Source organism: Notothenia rossii (assembly GCF_949606895.1).
Source record: "Notothenia rossii genome assembly, chromosome: 3".
Classification (NCBI taxonomy): Eukaryota; Metazoa; Chordata; class Actinopteri; order Perciformes; family Nototheniidae; genus Notothenia; species Notothenia rossii.
This window is the reverse complement of record NC_136901.1, coordinates 28,529,019-28,546,635: the sequence shown is the minus strand read 5'-3', so window position 1 is coordinate 28,546,635 and position 17,617 is coordinate 28,529,019. Positions and strand designations below refer to the sequence as shown.

The following is a 17,617-nucleotide window of genomic DNA, read 5'->3' as shown; positions in this document are numbered from 1 at the left end:
ACTCTCACACAATAGTGTTTTAATTGTTTTATTAGTCAAAAATAATATATTAACACAGAGTATAAAGCATGCCTGATTAAATTAATTCATAATCATACATCTTTGGACAAAAAACAGCAGTTTGACGAGCAACCATTAGAATAATTGTGAAGCATTGTAAGAAAACCTCCTCGAGAAACAGTACAGTGTTGCAGTACAGCATTTGTTATCCTCGTGCAGCCATGCTGAGCACAGAAAATCTTTCAGCTCGCTGCAAACTGCACGAGGGGGGCTGCTGGCAGAGCTCATTTGGAGAGCTGTCTTTTAGCACACTATTTATTGTGATGTGAGACCCGTGCAGTCAGACGGGCCTTTTGTTCATCAGCTTTCTTTGCTGGCCTCCTTGTTTGATCAGACGCGTTTTGCCACGCATGATCTGCACCCGTTTGAAGTGTGGTCAATTGGCACAGCGCTGTGCATTTTCCTTTTTTCCTTGAGAGATTGTCAGGAATTCACTGCCGTAGTGAGAGTATAGAAAGACAGAATGACAGTGAATGTCCCCCATGGTGATTGACCATAACACAGCGTAGCCTACATATTTCATCTAGTTAACTCTCACGAGGCTTGTTAGACAAGTCAATACTGCAAATTGTGGAATAAAAATACATTAAATTGCCTCCGGATGGAGATAAACAAAGGATTTAAAAGCTTTGAGTTTGTGACGGCTGCAGCTTCTGAGTGGTTTTTACAATTTCTGATTGTTGCATATTTTTAATGTAAATGCACCATTAAGGGGAACATGTGGTAAACTCTGGAAGAAAGCAAGCCCTGATGTGGCGGGAAAAAAAATAAGTGATGCAAGCGAAATGAAGAGCGGTTTGTTCTTTAGCCTTATCTGTCACCATCAACCATAATCTGTCCTGTGCTGTAGATTAATTTAAAGATTAAGGAGTGCCATACATTTGCACAGTGCAGGGGAGTGCCAGTGCACATGAGGAATCATTGCTTCTTTCTGAATATATGGCGCAGCTCAGCTTGTGCTTGCATCTTCTCTGTGCCTTCTTCTTCTTCTTCAGCCCAGTGACACATGAAAGCTTTACACAGAATCAAATCAACAGCCTGGGATAATTCAGTGTGACAATGTAACAATTGTGTTAGTGTGATTTTATGTGGGGATATTTCTGTCATTCACACACATCTCATGACGGCCGTTCAGGGAAGAGTGGGTGAAAGTTCAGCCAATCCGTCCGCGTTGAGGGGGAAATAAATGAGGTCAAATCAAATGTTGTTTCCCTGCTGTTGACAGGTAGTGGTGCACATGTCTGCACAGGTGCGTTCAGTAGTTGCGTGATTCATTTCAAACTGGCAGCCCATTTTAAACATGCAGTCTACATGCCACATCTCCCCTACATAACCAATTTATCAAGCCTAACCCGGTGGTACGTGCATATACTCCCATATCACAGAGAAGGCTGGAAAGCAACTGTCATAGATGGCATGATTGAATTGTTCCCTTGCACTGTCACCAGAGGGGCTATTACTTCAAATTAGCATACAAATTCAAACCAGGACAGATGGATTTGTCACATTCCAGTCGCCATCTTCCTGGAAGATTGGCTGTGCTTGTGCTGTGTGATGGAGATAAGACACCTGTCTGGGCTGCGATTGGTGGGGGAGCGGGGCCGGCGTGGGATAGGGAGGAGGACTGGGTGGATTTCCTGAAACGCTGAGGTGTTCTGCAATAAACTTCCCTACCCACGGTCTCAAATGATGATGAGGCACCATACCGGACTCTGTGGGTGGTGGGAGATTGAGCTGCAGCGAGGTGGTGATTCACACTGTTTGGAAACACGCTGAACAATACCTGTCTGCTGTTTGTTTGTGTTTGCTACTTTTGTTGAGTTACTGTCAGGGAGATGCAGAGAATGGGCCCTAACACCAGCCCAGGGTGTTGTGAAACGCTGAGGGAGAAAATGTACAGCCTACCCTTGACCTCAGATAAGTTTTCCGCTTGAACTGTTAAACAAAAAGGGGAAACTCTGAATCTCATTTCAACTGAATTTCAATGTTGAACTGCAATGGCACGGAGAGTGCAGACCTCCACCAAGGACATACTCCTCAGCACTGACTTTGGTGTGTTTGTGAACTCTAGTGGAAGCACGTTAAAAAGAAGATGTATTGCTATGAATGTCTGAACAACAACTTGATATCTACAGAGATAGATTAAAGCGGTGTTCACATGAATTTTCTGTTGAAAACTTTTTTTTTATGATTAAGAGAACAAATGTTGACGAAAAAATAATCAGTTCATGTACTGCGATTCAGATCTGCTCCAACATTGAATGGCCCCTGCTGAACCCTTTCACCGTGTTTTTGTGAAATCAGGCCAGCAGCTTTTCTGTAATCCAAACAGAAAAATGGCACAACACATATCGTCATTGGCGAATGTTTTAAAAAAGATCTCGTCAAGTATAAAAAAGTAGAACTCCATGCATGCAAGCATATAGGACCCTCGTATCAGACACTAAGAAAATACAAGTTGGAGACATTATGATTTGTAATTATGGCGGTGTGAATCAATGGGAAGTATTGAGCATGAAAAACTGTTCTTACCTCAGAATCAATCCCATATCATTTCCAGATCAGCTCAAACTAATGGGTTTTCTATTGGCTTCGCTTTGGAGACAGACTTATCTCCACGGCACCGTTGTATGGTTCTGTGTACATTCCCGAGCCAAAGGCCATCCACTTAAAAACTTGGATTCCCAACAGTCCGAAAAATATTAAAGCACACATGCTAATATCCTGACTTGGCATATTACACAATCTGCAGGCTTAATTTAAAACTCCCTTAGCAGGTCTACTATCTCTAGCTGCCTACTCCCAGACACTACAGAGATTGTGTAAAGTGCTTACTGCTTCATTTCTGCCACTATCCTCAGGTCAATGTTATGTATATTATTCCCTTACAATTGATGTAAAGTTGAGATGCAGAACAGAGGAAGGCAAGGTCAGGTTATCATACAAACTACCTGGACAAAGAGAAGTCTGGATTAAAGAACCAGTAAAAGAAATTGCTTTAAAAAAAAAAAAAAGTGGTTCAAGAGAACTGTGGAAAAACATATGGTCTTTGATTTGCTTTTGTCATAGCACCCTGACAAAGTAAAGCCAACACTTAGTGGATAAAGGATAATATTGTTTGATGGTACTTCAAATTCCACCAAGTTGAGCTAAAACAATTAGACCATTAAGTTATAAACAAATATTTTGATAATGACATTAATTGTTTTTTAAGCTAAACATGTCAAACACTTGCGTGATACAGCTTGTGAAGAACATATCTAACTGCATTTTGGTTATTTTTGAACAAACTAAATAACTGGATGTGATTCTGGGAAATGTTAGGGTAATTTTACATTTTATAAAGAAGAATGATTGATGTTACACCAAAGATTTAGCATCCTCAGCCACGTGATGGACAATAAATACATTCAAAATAGATGGAAACTTTTTTTGTTTTGTTCTATGCACTCTTCTTTCCTGTCATAAGGTCATAACCCGATGCCTGCATAACCCACAATGCATCTCTGAGATGTGGGTACAGCATGCTTGTAGTAGCAGGCTTCAGGCTGCAGAGGTGGAGACGTTCACAGTACCCTCATGAGTCGGTTAATCAGAGTTTTCTTGTCATTCAAGCTCGGCTGCACACACGGCAGTTGTTCACCCGCAGAATTAAAAGGAGAGCCTAACACTTTTTCCTTTTCTTTAAGGATTCCTACAAGTTTGGTGTTGGTCACTACTCACTACATTTAAAGTTCATCCGTGGTTTGACGATAGTGAAACTACGTGTTCAGGTTCCGTCACCGACCATTCCTCTGTGCTGCAGGCTTTACCTTTTACATCCACGAGGCGCTGACACAAAGCTGGAGAGCCAGAACAGGCTCCAGCACAGCGGGGATTTCACACTGATCTTCTTCAGAAACATTTGTAATTAACATCCCCCCCCCGCCACACACTCCAACTGTTTCTGAAGCTATCAATATCCCAGTAAGAAGATTTAACTTCCCTGAAGAGCAGGAAACAAGCTGGATTTGGCAGATCAGAATGTGATTGCTCAGAGTGTGTGTGTGTGTGTGTGTGTGTGTGTGTGTGATGGTTAAGTGAATGCAGATGATCCTGTTATTTTAAAGCCGACACTGGAAAAAGGTTTTATTTAGAGATGTCCCGATCCGATCACGTGATCGGGGCCGATCACGTGATTCTCAAAAGATCGGAAGAAAAAAATCGAGGATCGGGATTAATTTTTTTATAAATACTTTTATTTTTATTTTGTATTCAATTTTACAAAACAAAAATGAATGTTCAAGTCTTAAAGTCATCCTGAGGCCTTAGTTTTGGTTTCAAATTACACAACATCATGTATGTGTTGCTGCTTTGGGGCTTGTTTTCTTAGACCTGGTTGCTTATTTCTCTCAAATCTGGCAACAGAGTGGGCAGGGCGCAGTGTCTAATTGTAGCAGTAAGCTAACGATTACTGATAAGCTTTATTTTGTTTTGATCCAATGCTGCACAACTGAACTGATCCAATGCTGCTGTGAAAAAAAGAAGCTATATCCATGTTGGATAGAATATCCAATTTAAATAAAAAAATAACCTTAAGGGACAACTTGAATGCTTTTTCTCTTTTTTTTCTCTCTTAATGCATTGCATAAAGATCGGATCGGGAAAAATCGGTATCGGCAAATTGTCAAAATCAAATGATCGGATCGGGAGCAAAAAAGGGTGATCGGGACATCCCTAGTTTTATTACAAAGTAATTTTTATTAAGTTGAACAGCAGCAGAGAATGTGAGCAGAGTGCCTCTCTTAGTATTTCCATGACAAGAAAAACAATACATTATGCCCACATTAAAAATTACAGTATAAATTATATTTTCAAAAGCTTCCCAGCAAGCCTAGAAGCTGTGACTTAGTATGGAGGAATGTACATGCTTTAAACCGAAATGGTTGATGACTAAAATCCTGATTACATACAGTCCATTTCTGGTAGTGCCAAACCTGCAGAAATACTGACACAAGGTGGCCTTCAAAGCACATAGTTCATCAATCATCATGAACACGAATAAGTGAGACCAAAAATAGAGAATCAGTTGTTGATGAAAGAAAAGTTCATGTTTGATGTCCAGATGCTGAGGATGCTGGGCAGCTCATGCAGCTCCTCAGTACTGAGTGTACTCCTTGGATGAGGCTTTGGCAATGAGACGCTCCAACTGTCTCTTAGCTTCACACTGGGGGAAGTTACTCATCTCATAGTACTGCGGGGCGATTTTCACCAGCCTGGGACAGAAAGCAAGGAAACATCAGTCACAGAAATGTACCGTGCTAACTCGTGGGAGAAAGCTGTTCCTACATATTCAATGCGCCAACATATTAAATACTTCATTGTGCATAGTTACGCAGGGGGATGTAGAACGCAGGTAGTAATATTTATATTAATACAGAGTGAACGCTAATTTCACACAGGGAGTGCTGCATACAAGCTATCCAGTGAAGTAAATACAAAAATATCTATTGGACAAACTACAAAAATGTAATTAAAATGTTTTCTTTTCCCTAAGGTAAAAACAAATACACTGATTTAAAGCATACCATAAGTCATGATTGTTTGTCTTTTTATTCATTATACTGTATTTACAAGAACGCATTTGTATTTCAAACTAAGTAAATGTATGGACAAATTTAGATAAGTAAAAAGTAATACAAAATATAAAGCATATATAATATTTATACATATCTTATTATATCTTCTATAATTTAATAAAAAAATTAAAAAAAGTTAAATGGTGTAATTCCTCCAAAACAAATATTCCAACCACCTCCATCTTTTGTAAGTTAATGTAACATTATTTAACAAACGTAACATTCCTTTCTGATAAGGATCTTCATATATTAAACCCACCACTCTGGTTTGACGTCGGTGCACGTGCGGATGTAGTTCTTGGAGGTGAGCACAAACTCGTTGTAGAGCACCCACTCCGGCTTGTGGTCCAGCACGGTGGACGGGTGCAGCTGCACCACCTGGTTGTCCTTCACCGTCAGGTAGTGTCCGGTGCGCTCCAGGTGAGCCACCTGTTCTCAGCACAGAGAGTTGGGGTCAGCGGCCAACACAGACACACACAGATGATCTTTATCGCTGGCTGTTACTCAACTACACACATGCATTAAAATCTGCAGAGCTCTGGAGAACAACTTGTGAGCGAGTTTCCTCAGTTTGCAAAGGCTGTTGTGATTAACCAAAGCAATCAGTCTCAATAAAGACCTTTCCCAACAAAGACATGATCTCCCAAATGCTGCGAGAGCTCCAACATGAGCCGCAAATTTGTCTCCACGATAAAGGTTAATGTTGACAAATATTTAAATATTAACGCCATAATTCAGCTTGTTTCAGGTAGCCCTGGAAATGGCTCATTGCAAATGCCATTTGTTTCCTTGAGCGAGGAGCAAATTGACGTGATTTTCTTGTATGTGTTCGAAACAAAGCAGCAGTGTGTATGCTTGTGCGTGTAAGTGTGTGTGTGTGTGCGTGTAAGTGTGTGTGCGTGTGCGTGTGCGTGTGCGTGTGTGTGTGTGCGTGTGTGTGTGTGTGTGTGTGTATGCTTGTGCGTGTAAATGTGTGTGTGTGTGTGTGTGTGTGTGTGTGTGTGTGTGTGTGTGTGTGTGTGTGTGTGTGTGTGTGTGTGTGTGTGTGCGTGTGTGCTTGTGCGTGTACATGTGTGTGTGTGTGTGTGGCAGTCATTATCTCGCCTGCATTCTCAGTAGTGTGTTTTTTGCAAATGAACAGCTCTCTGTCAAATTAGCAAACAAAGAAGAAAGGAGACTGAATAGCTAAGGTTATAAAGTTGCAAACATAGGACTAAAGAATCAAATAAACTCAAAATATTAAGGTTGGACTGCTTACATTTTTGGGGTATTTGGTTTGTTTTTTTAACTTGTAATGTTTCTCTATAGCACATACATTCTCTCCAGCTCTAGATGTATTAGTAACATATGTTCTCTAGTGGCTGGGTCCCTTTTCTAAAGCATCCTCCATGTTTGTCACATGGCTAAAATATGTCTTATCATTGTTCTTGTATTTTGAAATGAAAGGCGACGCTCTCCCAGAAGCCCCTGCTACGTCTGACCTGCATGAAGAAGCCGGTGATGAGTGCGCGGCGGATGTTGGTGTAGTAGTCTCTGTGGGTGAACTCGGTGCTGCGCCGCGGCAGGCTGAAGCGGTCCATGATCCGCGCCAGCTGCTGCCGCACGTTGTCCGCCGACATCAGCGAGCGGTAGTTCACGAAGTTCTCGTAGCACCACTGGTTGGAGTCGCTGTCTGAGAGACACGGGGGATTAAAAGAGAGATAATGTTAATATTCAAATGTTTACTGAAGCTGGACCAAAGGGCTTTTTTTCATTTTAACATGCAAAGTTTTCAATTGAAATGTTCAAATGAATGAAAGGAAAATAATGAAACAGACTTTTAGTTAATATTTAAAATATATATATAGTATTTAGTTATAGTCAATTGTGTTGTGATCTGTATATGTCCTTGTATTTTATTTTTTATGTATTGAATTTTGATTTTAGCCCATGTACATGACTTCATTCAATTCTTACCCTGAGACTTTAAATAATTGTTTTATTTGTTATCATACGCTTTGAAACTTATTTATCATAAAGCTTTTAGTTATTTTGCCAAGATCTGGGGCCTTATGTAAATATGAACTCTCCTTCTGCTTCATCTAACTTAGTTGTATTGTACCATGACTGTATTCTATCAATATTAAATTAGCAAAAAAATAAATACAAATGAAGCTTTAAATTGTCTTCTAAACAAAATCCTAAAATTTGAATAATGTGATTTATTGGTCACCTATGGAATCTTATTCTACAAAAATTATAATACTATTTGTGTAGTATAATATGTATCTACTGTGCACAAATAACGCCTTTAAATACAATCATTAAACATTTAAAATTGTCATTAAAATCTGAAAGTCAACATGACGCCCCAAAGATTAATCTGTTGGTTTCAGCTCTATAGACCCAGTGTGCAGGAGAGGCCACTCACTCTGTTTGAAGGCGTGGTACACGTTGAGCTGCGTCATGTGGTCTCCGTCGATGTGGGCGAAGCGCATCTTGGACTCGTCGGCCATCTTTCTAGCCTCCGTGGGTCGGACGAAGCACTGTGGGACTAAACAAGGTTGGTACAGGCCCCAACACAGCCGCCCGGAGGGATAAGTTAAGCTGATCCCACAGAGAGGAACACGGCCTCGGCTACAGAGGCAGAGACTGCACTGAGAAGAGTGGAGAGGAGCAGGGGGGGGGCAAACAGGAGGGAAGGGTGGGGGTCTCCGCCCTCATGCACTGCACTGAAATACACTTTAAACATGGGATAATATGCAAAAGGCTTTAAAATAAGTACTTTTATTATCCCAAATGTTTCAGAGAAATGTTTAGTTGTAATCCTCTGGTCTCCTGTGATGGCGTTGGATCCCCTTCAACTTTAGCGTTGTCGTCATAAGTTGACTTTTTATTGAGTTTCAAGCCACATTTTTACCATACATCTTTTTTTATGACATCTGGATACAAATTGCCAGAGAAAAATGTTAGCTGATCAGAAAAACACAGATTTCTACCGTCTAACTGCTTTATTCACTGCACAGGAGAAGACAGTGAATACCTCCTTAAGCCACACTTAAAGTTGATTTATTTATTATTTTTTATACTCAACTGTGTTTATATTTCTATTTTCCGCTCCATATTTTCTTGTTTTTTTACAAACATTGTTACTTTTAATCTTTGCCAGTTAAGTTTGCAAGCATTGTTTCACATCCCAGCACCACTGTCAATCCACCGCTTATCAATGGAGGTTCAAAGTAAACAGCATTACCATCTTATAGATTACATTACATTAAGGAAGTGAATAAATGAGGTGAGTTCATCCAGAGGACTGCGGGCTCCCCTGTGTGAACTCGCTCCGCATTGCTTAATGTCAACCCTGCTCCACTGTGTCTTTAACGGGTGAACCTGTTTTTATTGAGCCTCGTGGTTGGCTGCTGTGGCGGCAACATTCTCAGGTGTACTTTGGCGGCTCGCTTCTAATGAACTCAGCACAAAAAGCTGCCGTCACGAAACACCCGCTTTAAGTGCACACCACGTCCAAAAACAGCTAGTTAAATCCATTTCCCCGCTCTCAAAGACCCTCGCACTCCCTTCAAAGGCGTCAAGATTCATCTCAATGAGCAGCATTCTGCTTTGGCAAGCCTAAAGTGCAATTACTGCGGCAGCATGCTCCAGCTACACCTATACATTTTGTACGGACATGTATTTCCACCTTCTTCACAAGTAAAAGCTGACACCACTTTCCCCTGCTTGCCTCTTAGTTAAGTTCAGATTTAACTTTCTCACTTCTGGGGTCTAATATTTGAACATCCATTTTTTACACAGGTTAAAGTGGCAGTAAACAACTTGTCGTGTGCAAAACAAGTGACTATTGCCATCGTAGTAAGTAACACGATTCATTACATCTTAGTTAACGATGGTAAAAAAAAAGTTTTCAAGGTATTATGTCGTTTTGGAGCTTGTTTAGCTTCCTGCTCTTAACTTCCTTTTCTGTTACAGAAGTTGAAATATCTAGATGTGCTGTGTATATTTCCTGTGCGCTCATTGGTCCGTGAGCACTGAGCGTTACCTGACAACATGGCGGTGATGGAGAGGATCTCGTTGGAGCAGTTGTATTCACAGCTGGCGATCACCATCTTGGCCAACTGGGGGTCCAGGGGGAACTCGGCCATCATGGAGCCCAGCTCTGTCAGGTCACCGTCGTCATTCAGCGCCGCCAGGTAGTTCAGAAGCTCCAGGGCGCGCATCAGGGTCTCTGGAGCTGAGGGGAGGCAAGATGGGGGGGGGGGGGGGGGGGGAGATGGGCCGGTAAATAATGCTCGAGGCAAAACACACACACACACACGACAGCCGCAGAACGATTTCCAAAATGTCTTCATCACAGCAGAAGTCGAGAAGAACAATTTGGAGCAAACACAAGGATGTCAGGAGTGATTAATGCTCATGATTCACTGAATGTCTTTGAGTTAGATAAAACCAGACGTCTCAAGAAGTCACCTTGGGTTTATTATAATAGACAATTAGAAAGTGTTAATAGAAGTTGCAGCACTATTTAGGTGTTTGCATCTCATTAGTCTAACTTAATACAACACTTGTTCACTGGCATTAAACGTTAAACCAAAACAAGTCTGCAGCACTTAGTTAAGCATTTATGTTCAAACGTGGCTGATAGAAGCTTTTGTAAATAATAAAGAATCTGAAGAAACTACTTTTTCTTTTTTAACAGTGACATGAGTACTCTATGGAGAAGAGAGTTTGAGATGTGAACATTTTCACATTCGAGCGACTAAGTGTTGCAACGTCATTTTCCAAATGGTGGGACCAAATTCAGGGCAAAAACAAAAAATGTAATAATTTGCCATTTATTAGATTTTAGCGGAGGAATATACAGGGACATTTCTGATCAGCTGGTATGATATCAACTTATTTAATGAGAAGAACTGTAACCGGAGCAAAAACATTGATTTAAGAAAACTAGTTATATCTTCTATTGCGTAGTCCTACTTGTTCATATTATTAAGAAAAGTGTCAATACTGATTTATAGAGTTTCATATTTATTGACTATAGTTGCCTTGCCTATGGTTGTTTAGGATTAGGATAGGACACTGTATATACACTTTTTTATATTTTTAAAGTTATATACTTCTATATTCCAGTGCACTCGCTCCTTTTGCACTTCTGGTCAGATGCTAACTGCATTTTGTTGTCTCCGTACTTTTACTCTTTGCAATGACAATAATGTTGAATTTAGCCCAAAGTTAAAAAGCTGATATGCTCAGCACCGGCTCCCCTCAGACCTTTAACAGAAGACAGCTGTGTGTTAAGGAAGACAGACCTTCAAACAAAAGGAGCGTAAAGCTAATCAACATGAGAAGCTCCCTGTGTGTGACCACGGTTACGCTAGACAGCAACTTAGCGCAGAAGTAATCATGGCAGAGCTCATTTTTCATCCTCCGCTCAGGCAATCCTAAACAACTAATGCAATTACAGGGGAACTTTCTACTTAATGCTTCAACACAAAAGGCTTCCACCGTTTGGCTAAAATATTTTTCCTCCAGATGCAATTATTGACCTTTGGCTCCCGAGAGCTGGAGCCTAATGACCAGTTGCATGTTAACTGAAAATTAGCTTCAAGCTGCGACTGCGCTGCTCGTTCACTTTCATTCTTCTCAAGTGCACCCCCAAAAAAAAAATTCAATTTCAAACAGTAGGGAGGCATTTTTTTTATGATTAACAAATATTGATTCGGGGCATCAAATCTACTTTTTTTACACAATTGAGTGCCGGCCAATTTACTTACCACACCAAGCGCTTGTGCGGGGCTGTGCAAAAGGGGAAAATCTGATTTCCAAGTACTGCTAGCATGATGAACCGGTGTGGAAACTCAATATACACAAAGCGGCTCATCAGAAAGTAAGTATCGACTGCCTGGACACACGAGAATCCGATATATTAACCAAGGGCCAAATCAATGAGACGAAAGGCTAAAGGTACATTAAACCACAGCGGCTGCGAGGAGGTACTTCTTTGGAAATGTCACGAGGCAAATGAATCCCACCCAGCCCAAGTCCTTGTGTAAATCACTACTGATTTATTTTGGATTTCCATTTGGTTGGCTGGCTCCTGAGGTTAGTAAGCGAGGAGCGGGGTGAATGGTACTGTTTAGCTCACGGACAAGCTGAAGTGGAAAACGGTTTGTGGATGATCATCAAGGAGACATCAAAATCATCTGAAGGCAGGTTTTTGGGTATTTTTGACTGGGACGATTACAAACATGTCCACTTATCCACACTTTAACAGGGTATATGCAGGAACCCTGGAGTCAAATGTAATACCTTTTAAGACCTTTTTCAAGACCCTTTCCATACATATTAAGACCTCATCAACACTTTGAGTTCTAACCGACAAACTTGACTATATACAGTATTGATTTTAAGATAGCACAACTAAACAGTTTATGATAACTCCTTATCATAATTCAGATAAAACAAAGCACAAGAGAATGAATTGTGTGACCAACAACCCAATGCAAGGTTTATTAGAAAAAGAAACCATTAGAAAGTAGTATTTGATTCAGGCATTGTTCCCAAGAGATAACACAGACAGACTACTGAAGCCTCTTTTCCACAGGAACTTCAACCTCTCTGTCAAGGTCAGGTTTAATGCAGTAAGCTGCTTTTTTGCTTCTGTAGACTTTGTGCTCTTTCATTCCAGTAAAACTCCTCAGAAATCATTAGAAACCAGTATGTATTTATTTATATATATATATATATATATATATACATATACATACATACATACACATACATATACACATATACAAAACAATGGATAAAACTTTGAAACATATTAAACTTTGGTGAGCTTCAGCAGGTTAATTCCATATAGGAGCTCCCTCACAAATACCCAGGGTTAAATTGGGCCGGGGCTGTCCGGAGACATAGGACGATGTTCTGAGGTCATCACCCTCGCACATTTGTCATACGTTTACAAAAAACGATACAGATATTAAGACTTTTCTCATTCTTAATATAGACTCTATTTAGTGTTGACTTTACTTTAAAATAGCAGATCTCTGTGACCGGATATAGTTCGGCTTAGTGAACATGTGTCTCTTCCTTGGAGGAGCAGCATCGCCCTGAGTCTGTGGGGGCACCTCGAACCAGCTTTCATCACCATCAGTGGCGCCCCGACACACTCTTTCCCCCCCCCCCCCCCCCCCCTGAGGGAGCAAGGCAACGAAACTTAAAATAAGAAGCAGCATTTTATGGCGCGCTATGCATGGGGCCGCCTTGAGGGGGTTTCCCGACATGTCGTTGCAGTAAATTAAAGGGTGTTTCATGTTGTCGTTGCCGTGGACCTTCTTAATACCTTGGAAAATGCCGTTTAATACTTTTTAATAGCCTTCATTTTCGCTAAATTGATTTATCAACTTTTAATACTTTTTAAGACCCCGCAGACACCCTGGTTAAGGATTCGATCCATGCCAAAAACGGATTAACGTAGCAGTTCAACCATCAAAACCCTGTATGTCTTCAGACACCCTGCGCTGACCTGTCTATATTCTCTGAAATGTGCATTATAATTCACCCGCTGTTCCTAAGATGTTACAAATCTGCTGTCCAGGTAATCGCTGCAGCTTCCAGCGTGCTCCACAGCTGGTTAAGAGAAATCTTCTGCCATGAGTGAATCAAATAAATAAAAAGGTAATCCTCCCCCTTTCCCTTCACCCCAGCGTTCCCAGTTAGACGCAGCACACAAGGCCAATCCCGTATGTTGACGCTTACCCTTGTGTTTTGTGAGAAATGTGGGGGTGGTGGTGGAGGTCAGTCACGTTTCACTGGCGGAATATAAAGGGAAGGCAATAGCCAAGGTGATATCGCTGCTATTGATGTAACCAATTTCATTCTCAAAATGGCGTTTGCCACGGTGGACGGGGAGAGATGGGTTTAATCTCAGAGGTGAGATGAAAACTATATTATGGTGAGAAAAGGGGGGAGGGAGGGGGAGGTTAAGGATAGGGAAAGGAGGGGTGGTCTCCGCGGGAACACACACTCTCCTGGAGGATGCCATAACTTGGCTCAATGAGACGAGGTGTGTTTTTGGCCTGGATGCAGCATGATGACGATGTGCAAGAAACAAGAAAATAAAAGCGCTAATCCAGAATATTATCAATTAAAAAACGGCAATAATATGAGTTTTAAGCTCGTAAAAACTGTCAAATCTGTGTCTGTCAGAGCACTCCAAACATTCCCCAAGTGACACAGCAATCTCAGATTTGATGTTGTACATGAAGCATCCACAGCTCAGCTTAAAGTTGATTTAACTGCACTTGATTTTCATCAGTCCTTTATGAATCAATACAAGATCTAAATATTATTTGATGTTAAACTCACGGTTGGATTTGGTTACCGGTAAGAGCAGCAGGAGTAATTTGAAACTACAGAATACACTAGTTTAGCTATTACATGCTCGGAAATACAAGAGAGGAGCAACAGGTAGATTTAACCTCTTTTAGAACCTCGCAGTAACTTGATTTCTTGCGACAAAGATATTCAGGCCATCAGAGAAAACGCAAAAAAAAATGAATGCAAACGTGTTAGATTGTAATTTACTCAAAGAGCTGCTCTGAGTTCCTGCAGTAAGCGTCTGCCTCTCTCCTCCATCAGGAGGTGTCGCCTAGGCAGTTAATATAACACCCACGCCTTTACATTCTTGTAAATATATAGTGATGTATGAATAAATAATCGGCCTACATTGCATGGAATCGTGTTTTCTCTGCAATGAATGTTGGGCAACATGATGATATATTCAGTACAACGCTAGAGAGGTGTCCGATAGTAGTTATTTGGCATTACCGTTGTAGTTATTCTCACAAAAATATATATAAAAATTGAAGAATTATAACTTTAAAAGTATTTTAAAAGATTTCTTACAATGCAATGGGACTGAATGCAAAACAGAACAACACAAATAAATCTTTATAAGGCAAAACAAATGTGTATTGAGTATTTTATTGACACTAACCTGGAGGGTCCATGAAGTCAAAGTGCACCAGGTCGTCGATCCCCAGTTTCTTCAGCTGCAGCACCACAGAGCCCAGGTTAGACCTCAGGATCTCTGGATACGTGTTGTCCTGCAGCAGTGGAGAGGAACGAGACAAACCCAGCGAACAATTCAGAATTAATTAGTCAGGCTGCAAATTATCTCCTCATGCGTCGCTCATGTGTCAACTTGAACAGGGACCGGGAGTTGAGGGCATTTGGAGGGCTATTTAACTCGCATAAAAAATCCCCTTTGCCGCTTAGCGTGACGTGAAAGGATGAGCCTGTTAAAAGTGGAAAACCGGACCTCTTTCGTTAGCACATGTTATGTAGATGGGTGGAGGGCAGTGTGTTTTAGCAGCAAGCTCTTGGAATTTAAATTCAGCTTAATTTGGAATCATGGATTCCAAGAGCAAATATTGCATAATAGGGAGCTTCTCCAGCTCCAGGGCTGCTTTGAGGGAATACAAAGTGCTTGTGAAAATCAAACACCTCATAGAATTGATAACCATTTCCAGACTGCTTCGTTTCTTACCTGCATTTCTGTCTTGTAAGCTTTCTCTGTGTAAAGGCGGAAACATTTTCCTGGGCATGTTCGTCCGGCACGGCCCGCCCTCTGCTGGGCCGACGCCTTACTGATGGCTGTCACCAAAAGGGACTCCACTCTGATACGGGGGTTATACACCTGAGGGGGAAGAGGGAAATTAACTTCAGCCACATTTTTTAAAAAGAACGTTCAAACCACATTGATTTTGTGGGTGGTGAAAAAAAGTGGTCAAGCATACACTCACACCTACTGTATATAAAAGCGAACACATACACAAAAGCCACCGTAATGCATATATAATCTGTTTCTGAGCCATGTGTATGACTTGGCTCCAGGCTGGGGAAATGTCAGAGGAATAAATAACCAGCTTTTCCATCTCTGCCGCTGTCAGGTGTGCACGGCGGTGTTTATCTGGGGATTCTCAGGCAACAGACGCAGATGATCGCGGCAGATAGAGAGAGGTGGGAGAAGGTTGGGGGGGAAGCTAACCTTTTGCTTGGCAAATCCAGGATCAATTACAAACACCACGCCGTCGATGGTCAGGGATGTCTCAGCGATGTTTGTGGACACCACGACCTGTGGAAAGGAGAACAGATGGGTTAGGAAATTATTTGCACGCTCTGTGGAGGGACTGAAAGACCTCAAATTCTAGCACTAGACCATTTTGCTTGAAAAGTTTAAATTATTTTTGAAATAGTAGTCGTGTAGTAGAGCAGAAACTATTTGTGGAAAAGTGAAATTGATCTTGGACGTAGAAAGATGCTAGATTTCTAAGAATAGTGGGTAAACTGTGAACCTGCACCATCTCCGGATAATTTTCTTTTAACAATTATCCCCAGAGCAGGGCTGTCTGACAGCTGAATCTTAGCGAAGAAAATCAAATGACTCAAATCACCCTGTGGGTCTTTAGCTGTCAGCTTATACACAAACAGCGGGAGGAGGAGAGGGAGACAGATCTGCAGCTGCTCTCATGCAAACTATGGCCGCCACTAGGGTGAGCCCCCCTCCCCTTACATAACAGCTGACACAGAGAGGACAGAGGAGCCCTTTACACTCATCGTAATATCACAGGCTGTGGTGACCTGATCATAGCCCACTCGACTGGCAACTGCCACTCCTCTGTCAGAGCTTAATATGCGAGTGGGTGTTTGGAAAAATGCCTTCCCGCACTTTGATATATTTCCTTTTGCTCTACATCCACCCAGGCAGGAACGAGCAGCAGGCTGACCCGAGCAGTCGTTTGGTGGAAGCCGTTCTTGGTAGTCCCCACGATGAAATGCACCAAACGGTTCTCTGTAGTCGTTGCCGATACAGGTCCACAGAACCAATTTTGCACACTTGACACACTTCCTTTGTAGCTGTGCCTCTTCAGCTGTCTTCTAGCTGTGAGCCATACAGATTTTTTTTTAATCCCACCTTTTAAGCGAGGATTTCTCTTGCGCCTGAGAATGCCTGACTGTTTAGTTATAATGCCAGTGAGGGCATTTCACCCCCCCCCATCCAGCCATTGACCTCGGGTAATTCACCTGTCGAAAGACCCACTGCCTTTAGTATTCATGCAGAGGAATAAAAGGGATGGCAATAAACGCTGCATGAAGCTCATCAGACAGCAGTATCTGGATGATGGTTGGCTGTTGTTCTTGGATGAATGGCCGTCTAGGTCGGATTGACACGAGCACACCATGATAAATGTGGGTTGGTTCACGGTCTAAAGTGTATTCATATTTATTCCGTCTATAGTGTCTGCAAATATAGTGTCTTTATTTCTACCAGCAGTAGTGTTATACTAATGTTCATAGTGTTTATAGCCATATGTTCAGTTCACACTGCATATACTTTAGCTTGTTTATATCCATCATATTTATATACGTTTTTATTACACTGCACTTTATTACTTTTACTCTTGAAGGGTTGTCATTAGTTATTTTGTTAATAAACACTTTCTTCAATTAACTTTTTCTCAATGACTAAGACAATGACAAGAAGGCACCTACGACATTCAAAAACACTTGAGGGTTTTTTAACTTTGAAATAATACGTGATGACAAAAGAATATGTTGGGCAGCGTATCAGGACTACACTCAACAGCAGCTGTTATTTTCCCAACCTACTCAAATGTAGACGCGAGTTACCTGCTTAATGGAGTTAAAGTTAGCAATGAAAACATCAGGGTTTGAGAGGGAGAGAAAAAGGGTGATATATTGGCAAGACAGTGAGAACTCTAGTACCAAAGTAGGGCTGTGCGATTATGGCAAAGATCATAATCACGACTATTTCTGGTCAATATTGATATCACGATTATTAAATATGATTATTCATTGACTTTCAAAAACACTCCCATAATCCTAAATATTGAGTTGAATGCAAGGCAAAGCAGAACATG

The 17,617-nt window shown here is 41.3% G+C and overlaps 1 protein-coding gene across 1 annotated transcript in view; it reads right to left on the bottom strand.

Annotated features, from left to right (window-relative positions):
• Positions 1 to 4,777: 4,777 nt before the first annotated feature.
• dhx15 (DEAH (Asp-Glu-Ala-His) box helicase 15) overlaps positions 4,778 to 17,617 on the bottom strand; it is a 31,627-nt gene continuing 18,787 nt past the window's right edge. Inside the window, 8 exon segments of the mRNA XM_079668933.1 lie at positions 4,778 to 5,315; positions 5,938 to 6,107; positions 7,160 to 7,350; positions 8,089 to 8,211; positions 9,712 to 9,903; positions 14,671 to 14,779; positions 15,223 to 15,372; positions 15,724 to 15,810. Coding sequence (XP_079525059.1) covers positions 5,198 to 5,315; positions 5,938 to 6,107; positions 7,160 to 7,350; positions 8,089 to 8,211; positions 9,712 to 9,903; positions 14,671 to 14,779; positions 15,223 to 15,372; positions 15,724 to 15,810 — 1,140 coding nt within the window. The 3' untranslated portion in view covers positions 4,778 to 5,197.